The sequence below is a fragment of the Phaethon aethereus genome (genome assembly GCF_964289735.1).
Source record: "Phaethon aethereus genome assembly, chromosome: 3".
In the NCBI taxonomy this organism is placed as follows: domain Eukaryota; kingdom Metazoa; phylum Chordata; class Aves; order Phaethontiformes; family Phaethontidae; genus Phaethon; species Phaethon aethereus.
In genome coordinates, this window is record NC_138576.1 from 129,573,045 (window position 1) to 129,592,478 (window position 19,434).

At 40.0% G+C, this 19,434-nt stretch overlaps 1 protein-coding gene across 1 annotated transcript in view; it reads left to right on the forward strand.

Moving 5' to 3' along the window:
• The window catches only part of RALGAPA2 (Ral GTPase activating protein catalytic subunit alpha 2), a gene marked incomplete at its 3' end in the record, with an annotated part of 131,040 nt that overhangs the window by 80,485 nt on the left and 31,121 nt on the right, over positions 1-19,434 (forward strand). Inside the window, exon 37 of the mRNA XM_081998643.1 lies at positions 2,088-2,215. Coding sequence (XP_081854769.1) covers positions 2,088-2,215 — 128 coding nt within the window. The remainder of the gene's footprint in view (positions 1-2,087; positions 2,216-19,434) is intronic.

Genomic DNA, 19,434 nt, shown 5'->3' on the forward strand with positions numbered 1-19,434 from the left:
TATATACACCTTGTTTAGATTTGAAGTATATAAATTCTGTAATACCGTGTTAAGAAAATCTACCACACTTGCTAGACTCCAGGTGATTTTGAAACAGTGAAACAAAGTCCTGTAAGCAAAAATTGTGTGTCAAAAAGCCTGACAATGAATTTGCCATTAGCATATGTAACTGCTAATCTGACTTTAAATATCTGGTATTTGTATGTTGGTATAATGTTAATGCTACTATGTACTTAATCTCCTTATTTGTACTTACATAAAAATATAGTTTTAAATTTTTTTCTCCTTTTGTCAATACTTGTAAAAAGAATGTATGTTAAAAATTTCACTTAGTAATGTTATTGCTTAAAGAGAAACTTGATGCTCTAGAACAATTATCACTTCAGTGGTACAGATTTTCTTCCTGTCACCTTTCTTTCCAACTGCCTAGATAGTAATGCTAGCATATAAAAAACCCCAGCAAACCCACTACAGAAACATTTTACACTAATCTATTTTTTGGGGGGCAGGTAGTTATTTTAAGTAAAGGAATGACAAAATAGCTGTGAAAAGACAGCTGTCATTTGCAGATGTTATATTAAAACCAAATTTCTTCTGTAATTCATTGCCACTTCTAATTAGAGGAATTCCCTAGATGCAGAGGATTTATATTATTCCCTTTGTCCATTTATTGAATGACTGTCACAGTCACCCACAAGCAGTTGCAGAAGAATAATAGAGGGTATTTATTTATGTGATAAGCCTCTGTACAGATGGAAAAAAATCCATAGCTTAAATATTGGTAATAGCTGCTAGCTTCTGTTCAGGGTTTTGACTGGGTTTGGGTTTTGTTTGTGTTTTGGTTTTTCGTTGGGTGCCTTTTTTTTTTTTTAGTTTCTGAAAGGGAGGTGAGTTTGACTAGTTGCAAATACTAACATTTATTATATATTTACACATTAAAATTTTCTGGGTTTGACATGGCCAAGTCTGTTATGTATATGCAATTCAGGACACTTTTTTCACTTTTAAGTGTCTCCTTTACCTAGTATAGCTTTTATCTGTGACCAAATGACATTATTTGGTGGTTTCCTCTGGAGGTGACCCTGAAGGCACAGCATTTTAACACCTTGACGTGCTATGCTGGGATAGGCCTGTTTATGTCTGTCCCAGCTGTGTTTATGGGGGGCTGCCTCTGAGAGGTGGTACTTTTCTGCCATCTCTTCTGCTTTCCACGGACCTTGTTATCTTGGATCAGCTCAATTTTTTTTTTTCCCTTAGTGAAGTCAGTGGATGGCATTTATAGAGGGTTATCTGAAATAAATACTTCTTTGCAAAAACTCCTGCCAGTATAAGACTGAGCCAGTGAATCAAGGTCTCCTGTCGGGATGCAAGACAGAAAACATCTCCTAATATCTACTCAAAATTTAATATTGATTTCAAATTCGTAGACTAAGTTTGTTCATATGCATAACAAGCTCATGTTTACCCAGTTGAATATTCTGTGAAATGTGCATGTACGTGTAAAGTATACTGATAGCAATTACAGAAGATTTAAAAACTTAAGAAGTGGGGGATTAATATCACACTTGACGTTTTGGTGGGGAAAACAATGCGGTCATACTGTTTTATGGCAAAATAATGTACTAGTCTTCTGTAGTGGGTCTGGTGCTTATTATTCCAAGTGCCAATAATATAACGCAAGATACAGTATGTTGTTCTCGCAAGGGTACTGCCCGACTGACCATGCTGACCTGGGTGGTAATGGCTCTGTGGCTACAGCCCGTGGAGGCGGTTCGTTTTGGTGTTCTGCTGCTCTACTTGGAGGAGTCTCTTTGTGCCCATGATTTAGAGAGGAGACCTAAAGCAAGCTAACACTTGTAATGTAACCGAGTAACTTCAGTGTCTAGAGCGGGGCAGTGTGAAACTTGCCTCCTCTTGCCTCCATGGTGCCTTTCTTAAGCAGCAGATGCTTTGCTGTGAAAATCCCCTGGGAGTCGGGTATGACGGTTCTATCTGTGGTTTTGGAAGTTGCTCCCGTGCTCTACACTAACATTTCAGCTTCCGTTGGCTTAGCTTTACATGCGTTGTTTGTATTTTGGGGTCTGCAGGTGCCATTTTTCGGTCCTCTCTTTGATGGAGCAATCGTGACTGCAAAGCTGCTGCCAAACCTCATATGTGCCACGTGCATCAATGCCAGCAGAGCCGTCAAGTCCCTCATCCCACTCTACCAGAGCTTGTATCCTTTCCTCCTGCAGGGGCAAGGCTCCCCTTGGTAGGGTTCTTACTTCTGAATGCTTTTCTGCAGAGAGGTAAGCTTTGATGAAAATCCTTCCCATGTGACTTTATTGGAAAAGGTCAAAGCTTTCTTCATGTCAAGCTCAGTGTTTTCAGTCGTTCACACCCAGTTGCCATCCAGTGTTTTAAAAATAAGATCATAACATCACAAGAGTGTTCTCACCAGCAGCTTCAGACTTGGACTTAACACTGATGCTTTGAACTGTAAGTAATGATAATACTTAATTTTCTTTCACGCTAATAAAAGTTACCTACAGTGTGTATTAGGCTAATACACAGAGCTCAGTTGTATTCTTATCTTACTCAAAGAAGTAATTGACTTGAACTTATTACATTAATAAGACAGATGGGATTTGGCCTCAGATACAGATGTTTCAGTTCCCAAAGTCCAGTTTCATTCCAGGCATGTCTGTATTTGGGCATTTTCAGAACATATTTATTAACAGTTGCTGGAAGATAACTAGATGGTACGCTTCTCTGTTACAGAAATTATGGCAGACTTTTATTCTTGTGTGATATACAGACTAACAGCATTGTTATTGGTTTTCACTTACTCTAGGGTTTTGTCACAACGCCACAATTATGCTAGAAACATTTGGTAGTTTCCTTTGTTACTTATATCACTTATCTTGTGACCAACGCTCATTGCAGTTTGTTTTCTTTGAGGAGCTTTTGATTTGAATATTTTTCTAATCAGATGACTTTGAGAAGAGTTTGTATATGAAATGTTTTGATTTTTGAAAGAACATTGCTTTATTAGTTTGAAACGCACTCTTTTAAAACACAAAATATCCTCCGCGTACTTTTTTTTTTGAAGGCTAAATTTTATCCAGTATACTTTGAAAAAATCGTCAGAATTTACAAGTAGCATTGTGGTTAAAGAAACTTATATTTTATTAACTTCACTGTTCACTCGTTTTAGAACAAAGACACTTCATGGTGGTTGCATAAGCAATTGAATGCAATACAGCAGTTGCAAAACTATGGTAGTACCTAACAAATGATTCGCAACTTGCCAAGTTTTCCACTTTTGATGAGAGAAATCTAGCTAATATTAAAATGCATTCTATGCAGAATTTAGCTTCATCCATCTGCTTGTGTAGTCAGTGTATAATAAAATAGTGTAGTAAAATTAACATAAGTAACAGCAGTTAGAAGAATTAAGAGCTCCTGTGGCCTCTTACTGCTATCCCACCACCTCGCTCCCCGTCAGAGTCCTCTGATTCCCCATCCTGCTCATCTTTTGGTTTTCAACATTTTGTGAGCCAACAGTGCTCACCAGCCCGCTGTGCTCCCGCTGCCCGACAGGCTCCTTCTCCGGGTCCTTCCTCATCCCCAGGGAACCATGAGCAGTGCAAATATGATAGCACATGCCACGTCTCAGCATATGTTTGAGGTCTAGCTGAAACAGCATCTGTCCCCGGATTCTTTTCTTCCTTTTTTGTGTCTGCTTTTGCGCCAACGATATCTGTAGTGAATCAACTGCCACTTGTCTGTTTGATAAATGAAAGTGGATTGAGAAACTTCTGAAACTGGACAAAGCTAATGTGGTGGGAAGATCCCATCAGGATGACACTGGAGTGGGAGAGAAAGCTGTCCACAACTCTTACTATAGATAATTAAATACTTCTTTTCCTACAGCAAAGGTCAACAATAATTACTCCCTATAAGCAGAAAGTTTTTAGTGAGCGAGAAATTGGAATGTAAATGTATAGATGTGTAAAGATGGTGTTTGAACTCTGTCCAATGCGGTAACACTGCTTTGTAGCTCCCAAAGGGTGGACTTGCAGTCAATGACTTTGCTCTGGTGGTTGCTTTGCCAGCTGCTACAAGGAGAACAGGGGGAAAGCAGACCCAGCAATTAGGCCACTAAATGAAAGAGTTGAGTAATTTTGTCAGACTGGAGATGCAAATAACTCAAAGGTGAAATAACTGAAAAGATTTCAATAGAAGGGAGAAATCAAAAGCAGTAATGCTGGAAAAGTAATGAGTGATGTTTGGCGGCACATTAGACCTTGCAGTTGGGGTGAGTGCAGAAAAGCTCGTGTGAGGCAGGGCGGTCTGCTGCTTCTCTTTGGCACACGCGTCGTGTTAGAAGTCAGCATCCATAACAAGGGTTAGTAGCTAAAAATGTTCTCTATTCCAGTGTGGTTAAAACTGATTGCACGCTTTTTCTGGTGTAAATGGTTCACGGGCGGTAAGACACCCAGTCCGTGGCGCTCGTGTTAAAGCAGTGGCAGGGTGTGCGATACCTGCGGGGGCTGCGCTGCCAGCGGAGCAGAGCCCTGGCCCTCGCTCCTGCCTTGCAAGGTGTGAGGGGAAGGAGCTGGTAGTGGTGCCCGCGGGGTTGCGTGCCGGCGCGCTGGGGTGGTGTCTTGCCGGTAGTGACAGCTGAAGTCACTTGTTGGGAAGTCTGTAAACTCTGGTTACAGCTGCACTTGTCAGGGGCTTTAAGGGAAGTGTAATCAGCCACAGAGATTAATTTGCATCTCAATTAGGAAAGAGTCAGGAGGAAGCGTAGGGTCTGTTGCTGGAAGGTTGTGGAAGAAATCTCATCAGGCACAAAAGGCTCCCAAGTCTCAGCGCTCCAGCGAGTGGAGGACAATATCTGAGTCCGGTTTCCATGGGGACCAGGACCGCAGAGCCACAGGAGAATCTCGCTGTGTGCTGTAATCGCTTGGTCATGATGAGACAAATTCCACTGTCGTACCCAAATACATTTTTCTGTTGGAAATCTCTTTGAAAATGAGGAAGGTAACTATGGCAGACCACATCAGATTTTGTTGTTGAATCTATTTTTGGTGTTTATGTAACTGTTTCTATTTGAAGGAATTCATTACGGGAAGGGAAATATTCATTAAAAAATAATTAACTATATTTAAACTTCAGTTTAAAGCCATTCTGGCTACAGGTTCTCTGTATACATCAAATGGCATGCGACGGCATTACACAGGAGCAAAACCAGGGTGGTTAACACATAGCTCAGTTGTCGGTGGCTGCTGCAATGTTTACGTGGTCATGGACGATTATACATTTGTATATGTTCAAAATAACCATTTTTCAGGAGTGCATTCATTCTTGGTGCAATGAAGCACTGAGAGCGAGTGGCTGCAGACTCTACTAATTGGTGCTCTCACCATCCTTGAGTAACTGTTGAGTGGGAGGTAATGTGTTTCAGCAGCCTCACCAGTCTGCCTTTTCAGGCAATAATTTTTATTTTAGATACGCCTGTATATTTCATGGAAGTCATAAACAATAAGGAGGCCTAGATTATATAAAACCAAGAAAGAATAGTATTTAAACTTACTAAATTTTTTGTGTAAAAATGTACGTATTTATGCAAATTTTTGAGACCATTAGAGCCACCTTTTTATGTGCTGGGGAAAGGAAGGAACAACTAATCTCACAGATGAATAATTATGTATCAATATTAAAGTTCCTCTTAATTAAGCCCAGTTAAAGCAGAGGTTGCTAATTGTCAGTATTTAGGAGTAACACCTGTAAGAAGAATGCCTTAGGAGTTAAGAACAGGGGTGAAAAACAGTGCATTTGTAATTTGGTGTTTTGTTGCAGTGATTTGGTAATTGTAATTGGATTGAGCAGGACCTTCTAAGCAAGGGTCTGTTCTGGTTCCAGTAATATTGAATATTTCAAAAAGAATGGTAGGGGTGGTGATGTAAAACTGGATCTTAGTGCTCCCTACCAATTTATATTAAATTAGTTGTATGTTGGAAAAGAATTTTTGAACATTTATACATTCTGGAGTCCCAGTCACCCAAAGCTGTAGTAGTGCACATCTTTGGGAGCTGGTCCTATCTGTAAAGATAAATACTGGAGGGGGGAACTGGGTTTGTATTTTAAGTCTTTATTATGGGTCTGATTTACAGCTGCTGTTTAAGCTGACAGTTTTCAAGCTCGGGTGTTAGTAAACCTCCAAATACAAAAATGTAACTAAGCCTGCAGCTTAATAAGTCTCCAAGCCTTGGTTGGTGCATAGTTTAATGTTGGTCTCCAAAAAAGCTTTGGATTTTGGCAATAGTGATGTCTGAGCAAAAAGCTGCCCTTAAAATGCATAGGGAAATGTAATTTTGACTACCTGGAATCCAGATTGTCTTTTGAAATGGAGTAGTTTCCTTGCTCCTTGAAGTAAACTGTTCTTGTTGAGAGATTTGTAAGTTGGTCTCAGGTTTTACTTATGAAATTTCATAACCAGGATGCTTATTCTTTCCCATGTCACGTGTTTCATGATGACATTAGAGGTGAATATCCTGGATTCTTATTTCTTTTATCATCTTTAAAAAAAAAAAAAGTATAGTGCAAAATTATCTTCACAATTAAGACAGCCGTTCTTTAAATTGTGCTGGCTGAAAGATAGTGCCAGACCTAGTTTGTTCTAGAAAAATGTGTGAGGTGGAGCAATGCTTTTTGAGCCTTTTTGCCTGCTGCTTAACTGGAAGGTAAAGCTTCTCCGAGTTGGAAAAATGGCCACAGTGGTGAAGAGGAAACTGTGGTGAATTTCTGTCATGTTCTGTGAAGTGGCCCCATGTACCTGAATGTGAATGCCCGTATCTCTGTTTCCACTTTTCCACTAAAAAAAAGCTTCTTTTTAATTGAAAAACATTAACTTGCCACTTCCCCCATGCCCTACCATTGCAAATAACTACCGTACTTCCAGTCCTATCTGCTGTCCCTAACTGAATTTGAGGAAAAGTAGGAGACGATCTGTCAGTGTTACCCCAGGTTCGACCAGCTTTTTGTAAGCAACCAACTGGAGGGTAGAAAATGTTCCTATATGCAAGTACCAGTTGGCTTCTTTCCTGTGTGTTTTGTTGATTTCTTGTAGTCTTTGAATTATTTTCTTAGCAGTTTAAGCTACATGTGTCTTCCTGGGAAGGAGTAAATAGGGAGTTAGTTCCTGGGACTTACTGAGAGTTAACATGTTTATTATAAAATAATCTTTTTAAGCAATCTCACTTTTAGGATAAATTGGTTTGGTCTTATGGAAAGAAAAGGGGTTTGTTCTTATTCAGCCTTTTGATTCCTGCGTACATTTTGTACTCTCCTATAGCATCTTGATTAGAGTACAGTGCTGTGTTACTCTACAGGGGAAGAAGTAGTAACTGGTTGGGGTGGGCACGCAGACTCGTGTCTGTCAGTCAGTATTTTTGCCGTTGAAATTGTCCGTTTCAGGTAGCTGTGCAAGTGTTCTTGGAGATGTAACCCTAACAAATCTCTACTATAAGCTGTGCTGCTTCTGCCTTTTTCTTTAATATAAATAGAATTATGTAAGGGCTGACCTAAACAATCTTGGTCTGGTAGGAAGAAACAAATTACCGCAGTAACAGGTTATGGTGTTGTTTCCAAAGTTGTTTGCGTTATTTGTTGTTCATTCAAAGAGAAAACATGAAGGTAAAAAAATTTTAAGTTCTTAAGTTTATTGTGGATGTTCACAGTACTTTGCTGCAATGTAACGCATCTGTGCATTAGAACAAAAAAAGAGCATGATGAGGATGCATACGCTTTACATAATATCTGAGCACTGGATGTCACCATTTCCCTGCTTACAATTTGCAATCCTGTTTGTGAAGCAGAGGAAAACACAGCCCTTACTTTGGAGAAGTAATGTGATACGTGAACAACAAGTTTTATCCACTGTAGTGAATATGATATGCCTACTTAACTATACCAAACAAGTAGTTCATTAGGATAAAATCAAAAGACCATCTAAATACATAACAAAAAAAGATATCCATAACTTTAATTCATTATATTGCATCCAGATATTGACACATGTACTATATATTCCAGTCATGTCTGGAATCAAGAAGATTAAGCAAAGAGCATCAACTTTGAATTCTGAATTAATTTCTTTTTTTTTGTTTAAGCCAGTTTCTGATTAACATAACGTAGAGGGACTGATCTGCTTACCTGCTTTATCAGAGAGTAAAAAAGATAGATATTTGCTCTGATGGACATAATTGTGTGAATGGCTGTCATAATTTGTAGGTGCACGTAATGTCAGATGCCTGAAAACACATTTCGCATACCTTTCAAAATGTGCTTTGTTGAGCTTGCATTTAGAACTCCGCTTTGATTATAAAGGGGTGTTTGATCGTACTGTGAAAACTAAATAGAAAGCCTGTTACTCTTTTTAGAGAAGGGTTCACAGTTTGTTCCTTTTATTTCATCCAGAGAAGTTATGCCCTCCAGCTATATAGATGCTGTTAGAAATTACTATGAAATTCTAAAGCATGTGTCAGAGGAGCTGTGACAATTTATATGACATGGCACCTGACAGTTTTCTGCCGAAGTGATCGGTTCTGGCTCGCAGGAGTGTCTGTCTGGAGTCCGTCCTCTGGTGCTTTGTCTGCGGAGAGCAGCAGGTTTAACGTGCCGTCCTTCGCTTTTCTAGCAGTTGCTGTAACCAGCCCTTGCGTGAGGGTTTGAGTTTCAGACAGAAGTATTTGGTCCCGTCGCAGCGGTCTCTGAGGGATGCTGATGAATGCGGCAGTGACTGTGCGGGGTGGCGTAAAGCAGCACTGACCTTCATTCTGCAGCGCAGCTCCCCGCTGGAGCGGATCGATGGCCGGGCTGTCTGTCTCTGCGGCTGCCTTCCCTCCTCGCAGCGAGAACCTTCTCCAGGCAGCGATCGATGCCTCTAATCTGCTCCAGCCTGTAATAAGTCATGCGAGGCAAAGCTTTTAGGTGGCATTACATGGGATTGTGGAGGCGTCTCTTCAGCTCTTATTCATAGTGCTCTTCATAGACTTGCAGAGAAATCTACTGCATCCCGCTTGTGAATATATACAGAGTATATAATGCTTCTGCGGATTTAAACTTCACATGCTGCTGAATGATGTACGGACACAATGGTTTTAAATTTCTGTATTTTTGTGCACGTGTCTGTGCACACCTGTCCTTACTCATAGTCCCTTGTTAGACACACGCCTTGTATATGCGTGAACTGTGAACTGCTGGTGAGCTTCACCACTTTACAGAAGGCAACGGAGGCAGCAGTGAAGTATGTGTGTTAACGATACAATTTATTTTTCTGCTATAGCATGGGGCATCATTATTCTTCTCTGCGGCTGGAAGCTGTAAAAATCACAGAGGGTTGTTGAGAAAGTCCCAAGCTTATTCTGTAGCAGAATTTTAAATGGCAGTAACTGCTGCCCCTCCTGATGATGATCTCTGTGCAGCAGCTGTACGCTTCCGTAAGCGTAAATAGACCTCAACAGTTTTAAAGGCTTTTATTTGCTAAGCGATTTAATGGGTAGTTCCAAAAATGCACCTCTGGTTAAGTGACATCATGAGTGTAATATTTGGGTTTTTTTTAAATGAAAAGTGAATTCACTGTGTGATACATGTCAGAAATAGGAAGAAAACCACCCCCAAACTCAACTTTGGATTTCTTAAATGATATACATGTGCACTAATTGAAAGCAAGTTTCCTAAAATGCACAGTCATACCTCTTTAGCCCCTACCGAAGACTGGAAAGTCATGATCTTGCTGGAAATAGTATAGTACATAAAGTATAAGCAACATATCAGGATAGGGAGTTGGGAATTTGAATCCTAACTCTCCTCTGCCATGGAGAAGCTGCCCCTTTGAATTAAGCACTTGGTTTCTTTATTCCATTTCTTCATCAGTAATATTTCATTTGTTCATGAATAATTTTGCAGGATACTGGGGTTTTTATTTAAGTACCGCATTAAACTTGTGTCCTAGCACTGAATCAAACTCGAGTTGTGCAAAAGGTTTCGTGTGCCACTGCTGTTCTTAAGATTGCTGGGAGTAGTGTTTATCCAGTTTAAAACTGTAAAAGCACATTATAGTTCTTCATATACTCACAAGCAAAATACAGTAGATTTCTCTGCCAGCCTGCGAAGAGCACCAGGAGCAAGGGCTGAAGAGGGAAACGTACGGATTCTGAGGTTTTTACTGACTGGGCGATAGCTAGTGGGTATTCACGGGGTACCTTACGGGGTGCTTAGAGCCGCTTGATGTTGGCCACATTTCTAGATTAACTGGCCACTTGTCTCTCGCCTGCAGTCTGCCAGCTTTGGTGGCATTGCTCATGAAATACCTACAGTTTGGTCAAGCTGATAGCAATCAGAGTGTTTCTGTTATTCTCTGTAAAAATAAAACAAGTTTATTGGAAGTGCAGTTTTGTTAGTGTAATCATGCCCTACCCAAAGGGCTTCCAGGAGGTCTGTGATGGAAGTCTGCCTTCAATTTAACTTGCAGTAACAAACATCGAGTCGGTGTGGTATAGGTTTTTTGTTCATAACTAACTAGTAAACGTACCTTTAGTAGTAAGGTGTGAACCTAAGCTCCCACTCCCTTCAAGTGAGATATCCAGAGGTCCAAACACCTTATTGCTCTCGGTGTTTTATGTTTTCTGTCGCATTAGACAAAGAACCTCTAACTTGCATTTAATGAGAGGCTCTTGTTAAATTTTGACAGAAGCAAAATTGATACTTTCCTGTTACTGCTAAGTCCTTTATTCAATCTGACACGTTTTTTTGGTGCGTTTTTTTATTTTTCACTTATACACCAGGAAAATTAAAGGGGTGTGTGCTCTTTGTGTTTTCCAAGTAAGTTTTGATGATTTTGCTGTTCTGCTCCTGTTAACTTTGAAGGGATTTGTGTAGCCAAAACCTCCGTTGTATCTTTTGGAAACTTGCTTATGAATGCTCACTTGCACTTTGGATTTCCTAGGGTTATTTTTGTTTGGTTTTTGTCACAAATGGGTGGGGGGAAAAAAAGGAAAATAGGGTTTTATCTGAATGGGCTTTATATTTAATTCAGGCTGTTCAATCCTCACGTGGACAAAATGCACATTGGCTTCAGCGTGAGTTTTGCCTGGCTAAGGGTTGTCATCTTGACCCGCTTGCTGCATCACTGCCAAGAATAAAGATGACACTTGTATTTGAGCAGAGCAAGGCGTCCATCCCCGAGCCCTTGCTGCAGCCCTGGGGAGACCAGCGAGCGCAGGGGAGCAGCGGCAGTGCGGTTTTCAAGGAGCAGGCTAAAACCTCCCAAATCTGAGCCGTGCAGGACCCAACAGCACTGGGGTCGATCCCCTCTGTGGCGGGCTTTGTACGCGCTCGCCGTCTCATTAGCATGCTGGCTCGCCGCCGCCGCTGCGGCGCGCTGGCTTTGCTAGCTCTGCTAGCTTTGCTAGCTTACCAGCTGTTCCTGCTGCTCGCGACAATGTCCAGCGTGTTCGGATCACCGGGTTCCTGCGCTCGCCGCCGCGCGCAGACAGCCTTTCCACTGGGGATGCCCACGTGGCCGCCCGTCAGCAGCGGCACCGCATAAAGTAGCAGGCCCTCGCATGGCATATGGTGTCTGGATTCATACAAGATGCAAAACTATTCTGCCGCTAATGCACAATGACTCATAGCATTGCTAATTTTTCTAACAAAAGCCCACTTCCACACCCACACTTTTAACCCCTCAGGCTAAAAAGCCTCTTCTTTAGTTTCAAAGCCTTGGAAATGTAAGGAGGTGGCTTCTGGATCAATATATGAAACCCTATATTTATTTAAAGCATATGCAAGTTCTAACACTTATTTTGTATTTCAGTAAAACACAGTTTTCAAATCACTGTTTTAACATACAGCAATTTTTTTTGTTCCACAGTAGATTCATTGTCAAATGTTGGGAATTTTTAATTTTTTGGTAGTTACCTATTACAAAAATAGTCAGAAGTCAGCATAGATAATAAAAAGTTATTTTCATTTAAGAGAGAATCAAAGCAATGTAGCTAGTAGGTCTACAATGATCATATATTACGGTGCCAGTTGCCAAGCCACTTACTGTAAGAAGCTTGTAATATCTGGCTATCTTTCCTATATAGTGGTTCTTCGGGGAGAAAAATAATAGACTTTCCAACTAGAGGGAGCTGCTGGTATCGCTGATGCCGATTCTTAACCTTCCAGTCTAATTCCTTTGTGCAGAACGTACCGCAATCGTTCCTATGTTTTAATAAAATTAAGTTAAATTACCCTGAGTAATTTAGATTAAAAGGATACGTCTTAATTTTTACAGTGTAATCATCAAATTAAGCTGCAAAACTCAGAGAAAACTAAAGCACGTTCTGGTTGCATGGCACGTGGGTACTCTGCATGAATGTAGAATTATATAGGTCATGAAAAGACTCGTTAGAGTGAAAAGCTGAGGCTTGCTTACTGTTGTTACGAGACAAAAAGCATAAGGGAAGTATGAGCAGTAGGGAAGGGAGCGGGCGGCACGGCAGGAAGCTCCCCGCTCCCTTCATTGCAACAAAGGAACAAAGGGACCTGCGGTGAAAGATGAAGGTGGCCGAGCTCGGTAGTTCGGGCTCCCCGTGAGCAACTTGTTACAGGGAACCCCTGCGGGCCGTGCGTCATCAGGGTTAATGCTCCTGCGGGGGATGTTTCTAAGGAGAAGTCCTGGCTTCAGAAAGTCTTTACTAGGGGATAGTTTGAGAGCTTTTGTGGGGCTGGTGACTCCACTCCAGCCTGCTGTGGGGTTCCCAGTGGGTCCGGTGTGATGTACCATGTCCTTGCCATGGGTGCTGACCTCGGAAACTGCGGTTTCGATCCAGCAAGGCAGTTCCCGTGTCCCTGAAACCATGCGTTCGCCTCTCCACAGGTGGTGAGAAGGTGCAAAGGATGCAGAAGACCAGCTAGGTGTGCAGATTTTCACCTGCGCGTCCCCAAGGATCTGGGCACTTACATTAATACAAAATGCGTAATCGCCAATATAGGTTTACATAATTTTTCAAACTTTTCTTCTCTTTTTCTTTTAAAGAAAACCTGACTTCAGTTTGTTTTTCATGAACCGCATATGCTGCAATCACTTCATTCAAAAGTTAAGAAATCATTTTCTAAACAGGAAAAATGTTTTTAGGTTTAGCTTTGAATTTTCTTAATTGCTTTGTTTCTCTCAGTAAAAATGAGCTTCTGAATTTAGTGTTGACCGTGCTTTGAGAAGGTGAGACTGGATCACCTCCTGACATACCTCCAACCTAACTGATTCTGTGCAGCTGATACTAAGAGGCTGAGGTACATAATTTTTGTGTGTATTATAGAAAAGCGACTTTAATGGGTAGCACTATAATCTTATATCATTCTTTAAAGAGGAAAGGCTTTCCCTTTATGTGCGCTTGAAAAACTTTTAAAGCCATCCTGTTCCTGGGGACTTTTTCTAATAAAAAATTAATTTTTGCTGGGGACATAAACATGGAGGCAGCAAGAGAGAGGAATAGGAGAAAGCTACTTTTTCATAGTGAATTTATTGGCTGGCATACTTAATCTGTGTTTTTTCTTTCCTCAGTATCATACTTGTGTGTGTATTTCACAGTAAGACTAACTGTCAGGGTTCTAGTGTATAAACAGGAGCAGATGGCTTTTAATGATTTCTTAAATCTAATGCTAAGTAACAATCTAGTACATGTACAGCATTTTCTGTTTTAAAAAAAAAAAATCTCAGTTAATTTGCTGGTTTTTAATACTTTCTCCGAATTGGCCTGGGCCAGGTTTTTTTCAAGAACCTGTAACTTCTGCTGAACAGCTAGATTTGTTGTACGTATTTAGGATTATCCGTATCATTCATTTTCACATGTATAACAATGTAGATAATCTTACAAAACCTTGCTAGTCTACAGTTTGTTGGCTTCCTTAATAAAATAGGCATTCTGCTGTCCATCTTTCAGCTAGGCAAAGCACTGTTGTTCAAGTAGCAGTTATTTCACTTAGAAATCTTAGTGTTATCACTGTGACAAACAAACTTGGCATTAGCTCAGTTTCTCATTACTGCGAAGTCTTGATACCAGAAATGCAGCATCATGAAAGTGAAGTAATTAAAATTTAGTAAATAACCTCAAGCTAGCATGCATTTTTCTTTTCTCTTGTTCCTGAAAAATCTTACCTTAACTTCTGCCATACCTGTGGTCTAACTTCCTGGTATTGAAAGTTGCCTTCTGGAGTTTTTAAGGGCTGTGTCTGCCAGACTAACCATTAAGGGGATAGAAGTGTAGCAATACAGAGAAGATGATAAAAGTATAGAGCCATTACTTTGGGGAACGAGCACTGATGCCGATGTTCAGAGACTTTACGTGTCCTAAGTGAACTCCTCCCCTTACTATTAATTTTGGTCTCCACCTTACCACCTTCCTCTCCCTGCTACTGGCATCTATCACAGCTGGGAAATCTGAGGCTCTGAAAACAGAGTTTCCCACAGGCGGCTCCAGTGGTAAGAAATGGAAGTGGCTGGGATTGTTGTTCTGTCCTTAACTTTTAAATAAAACTCCATGTTATTTAAAGGTTGGGAGTTGTAGGAATAGCAGTTACACCCACATATACCAGTCTGAGTAACCTCAACTACACGGTTTTCCACGTAGCTGCATTTTCTAATCGTGCTGGTTTTACACAGCCTCTGTACCTGATGTTTGACATCTCCCTTTCCCCGGGAAGATAAAAAGAAACATCGGTGTCTTTATTTTCAACAACGTATTTAATGTACAAGAAAGGGTTCCCATTCTCGTCATTTCCCTAACTGGTTATTTTTCAGATCACTGCCTTGTTTGCTTTGCTGTTGCTAACCCTTTAGGTGCTGTAGTACCCTGCACTCTCCTATGGCTAATCAATCCTCCGGGATGTCAGAGGGACAGTGCAGCCCTTAGAGTTAAATCACTGAGCGTTTTTATGAGGTTGGCAGTAGAGAGGAATTGTTCCAATCCAGAAGAACTGTTTTAATTCAGAAACGTCTTCTTTGTAGGCTTTTGCACAGCCTATTGGGGTTTGTGCTCCCATGTTTTATGACTTGTTGCCATGATAATTCAGCTCATCTTACAGGTTTCTCTAATTGTGATTGATGTGTAATCATTCATTTTATTGAACCTCATTAAGGTCTGTGAACCTCTGTACCAACTTACAGTAATTAGGACCCAGATAGCCATTCCATCTGTTCACAAGCACTGTTTAATTAATGAACTTTTAACGTGTTCTTTGCCTTGTAAAAGCCCTTGGTATTCTCAAGTTGTTGAATAGGATTTGCATGCCAGCATTTCCGTTTTTTTAAAATACCACAGCAACGTGCATTTTGGAATCCCAAAAGTCAACACACGAAGTACAGGGCTCTCAAAGCAAAGTGGAGAGATTCTACTTTTAGTTTCAGTTTTTCATGTCAATTACAATATCTGTAAAACCGGTGGTTACAAATAAAAGGCTCACATGGACTTTAGTGTTCTTTTTAATGCCCAGAACAATTTTTAAGCTTCCTTTGTATCATTGAAGCAGATATACAGACACCAGCAAATAAAATAATTTTTCATTTTAGCACGTATTAGAAACGCAATGCCTGCAGATGCCTATTTTCCTCCCCTTGTATTTAATCTTTTTGTTAAATTTAGAGCATCAGGACTGAGACAGCTGTGTTGTTTGTGTTTTTTAGTATTCATTATAATGAGATTTTAGGATGGAGTGCGATCCATCAGTGGTGCTGGACTTATAGGGACTATTGTAACAATGGTCCAGAATTGCGAGAAAACAGTAGGACAGAAGTTCCTAAATACTTTGAGTGTTTCTGCTGCTTTACCTCTGTGCGTTTTGGCTGTGCAGTAGCATGCTGAGTCAATGATTCATGCAGACTGAATAAATTGTTGCATTATTTGAAAAAGTAAATTTCTGTTCCCTGATTAGACAGAAGAGGAACTATTTCAAGAGTGTCAGGATTTTTAAGGAAAAAAAAGTCTCAGAAGATTTCTGTATATTAAGAATGCGTAGTCAAATAGTTGTGCTGAGTTTGAATGTCAGATTACTATCGTGAGCAACTTTAGAGCTAGATTGATTAGCAAAGGAGAAAAAGGGCACTTTTTCTTAGGGCATTTTTGCATTCATGATCTGCTGTTGGTTTTTATATACAGCACAGTAGTGTAGTACTGTTGTTGTGCTTTACCTAATTTGGATTGATCTGTGTTTATCTTAAATATTCAGGATGAGAATTAAGTCATACTACTCAACTCTCTCAAAATCCTTTTCAACATCCAAAGGCAGACCATCTGTCTGGTCCAGTCATTCTTTCATCCCTCGGTATGCATTTTTAGCCTGTGCTTTGAGTAAGACTGTATCCTGGAGAAGCAAAATACACAGTGAAATAAAAGTCTTAGGTATGGGGCTGAAGCCACGTTGTTTAGAAAAGTGAACCATATTGCTGGCCCTCTAAATTTCAGCTGTTATTTGCAAAATGAGTATAAAGAGCCCTGGTTTTGTTGTACCTTCAGTGTGCTGTTCTGTAGCATCATGGGTGTCTAAGGTAAGGCACAGGGAAACTTTTCTATGTCACGACAGTTCCCAGCCATGTTGATCTTTAGTCATGGATTTTCTTCATGCCACTATACTCTTTTGGACCAATTCTAATGTGAATGTTGAGTGTTTTCATTACCCTAACAGATAAACTTCCAAAACAGTTCTCTTTAATTCCTTTTCCAGCATTTCCGTATGCTAACTCATCCTCTCATTGCTGACCCCACAATTTAACAGTCATTTAGACGAGTATAAGCGTGATCCACTGCTCCTTTTTGTAACTGAGGCAGTTTAACTCTCAGGTTACTGACATATCTGCAAGAAAAATGTGTTTTTCTCAAGCTTTTGGGGAAGTGGGCATGCTTTGTTTGGGAATGTACCAGTTTGTGTGAAGTACCAGCTGCATGACGCTCAGCTTTGGTGCCTCCGCTTTCTCCATTAGTGATGTTCTGCAAGTCAAAGACTGTGATCTTATTTAAGTTCTTCCGAGATGTCATTCCCCTGACTGTGATTAAGTTATAACCAAATGAATTAGGCTTTTTTTAGGAACAAATTCATTCAGCATGTGCATTTAATAAGGCTTGTTTATAAAATCATGCCATTCCTTTACAAGCTGATAGTTATAAGGATGCAGTTCTGCTTACACAAAGACACCTCTGGGATGTCGTTTCTGTGCAGTCCCTTTCCTACTCTCTGTAATCATTTAGACTCAAGTTTAAGCCATTGTCAGCAGAAAAAAATGTAGAAAATCGTGGTGAAATTTTGGCAGCAAACAGAGCATCCTGATGAAGGAATAAGAAGAAACATCTTGCCCTTCACTTGTTTTCTCTTTCCCTCTTGTTCCTCCGCAGGCAGGTGCAAGTCCATCTGGGTGTGTGGCCATGAGTAACTACCTTGCAGCAATCCTCCAAAGCTGCTGTACCATCTTCTAGGCATGTATCTGCTGAAGAAACACACTTAAAGAGTTCTGATTACCTGTACTTGCCTTTCAGCTGCTGCTTTAAAGGAACAGAGTAAAAATATATTCTGCCTAGTGTAAAAGGGGTAATTGAAGTCATCCCATCTGCAGTGTAACGCTGCAGAAAGTAATGATTTGGCGGAGAGGGTATAGATTGCTGTATCGCTGAGGCATTCTTGCAGTGTTTGGTAGTATCATGCTTTGGCATGTGCTCTCATTTTCTGGAAGCACTTCTCTTAGCTGAGCAGAGTGCTGTCTAGACCAAACAGTAGCTCCTAAGTGTTTGCTTCTCCGGGCTGATTGACACAAGTCTTCTGCAATATGAGAAGATCTAAGTGCAGAGATCTCCGCGCTTACTACAGCAGAATGAGCATGGTTAGTGTAATATTTATGTTGTATACATATTTTAGCAATATTTTCTTTTAAAGGTGTAAGTACAGGTCCCATTCCACCCTTAGTTAGCTAAATAGAAGTGCTAATTAAGTGAATTACACTTCAGGCTGTTCTATGATGGGTAACTGTTTTTAAATAACAGACATTTAGTTGAAGATTTTAATATTGCCTGTATTGTGTTTGCTACCAATTTGTCAAACTGTTTTTTTTTTTTTTTATTTTTAAGACTAAAATACTTGTAACAGTTTTTCTGTTCGTTGCCTGTAAAATGTGTTTTATGTTATTTGAGTTTATTAAGAGAGATAAGAAGGATGTTGTTCTATCAGTGGTTAAATATTATTGCATGTTAATCCATATTTTAAAAGTTCAAAGGCTGTGCTAGCACATCCTTCTCTGTTCTTTTTGCTGTTAGTAAAGATGTCCTCGTATCAAGCATCCACATTTGTGTGAAAAATAGAATTCAGTTCAATCCATGCATAGATTGTCAGAAAGATTAAAGTGTGCATCATGCAATTTTTCTTCTTTCAGAAAGGGGCCTTTGATGTGCTAATGTTCACTTTCTCTCTTTTCATTCAGAAGTGCTGGTCATTGTTTTGTGCTGCAGAAGAGTATCTGCTTCATATAGGCAGATTCTAATACCCTGGTAGCCAAACCTTGCTCAAGGTAGCATAGTATAAATATGCAATAATATTAATGGCATTATACACTGGGATCAGATAACAGTGTGCCTGCACAGATAAATACCAAGGCAAAGCCAAGGCATTTATTGAAAATAGATGTCGCAAAAAAGCCAAATATTTAATTTCAAATAATCCACTTACGTGTGTCAGTGTTACTGCTGTTATACCAAGTCATATAATTCGTTTTTAAAGTAGAAAAGGAGCTTGGCAGTGCAATAAGCACTGTAGTCTGTTAAAATAACTCTTGAAGACACGGCTGTAATGTATTTCCAAAGTTAATTAGCAAGTGAAATTATTTGGATGGCCTCATCTTGTGTTGCAGTGGGTATTTTCCAGCAAATGGATGAAATTTTGCAGGCTGCTCACAGGACCAGCTCGCTGCTCACGTAGCAGGGGATTGATGTATGTCATGACACAGTGGTAGTAAAACAAATTTGCATCGAGAAGGGCTGTTTATATCTGCTTTTACTTTTGACAAAGATACCAATTCTCCTTTTGTTACTGACTGCAAAGAAATGGTTCACTGAATTCCTCGTGAGGATAAATATGGAAAGTGTTAGTGTGTACTGCACAGGATCAGTGTTGATTATGTTCTGTAGAAGACAGAATAGTTGACAACTGAGTGATAAAAACCTTCCTTTTTAAAATTGGGTGAAATTTGGTGGTCGAGTTTTGCAAGAAAAGTTAAATAACTGTAAGGTAGCTTCTGGTGATGGATATTGTAGGAAAGTGTCATCTAATACGCTGAACAGCTTTCTGCTCATAATTCAGAAAATATGCCTATTGTGTTTCTCAAGCAGTAGAAAACTGTAGTTTTCAAAAATCTGTAATTAT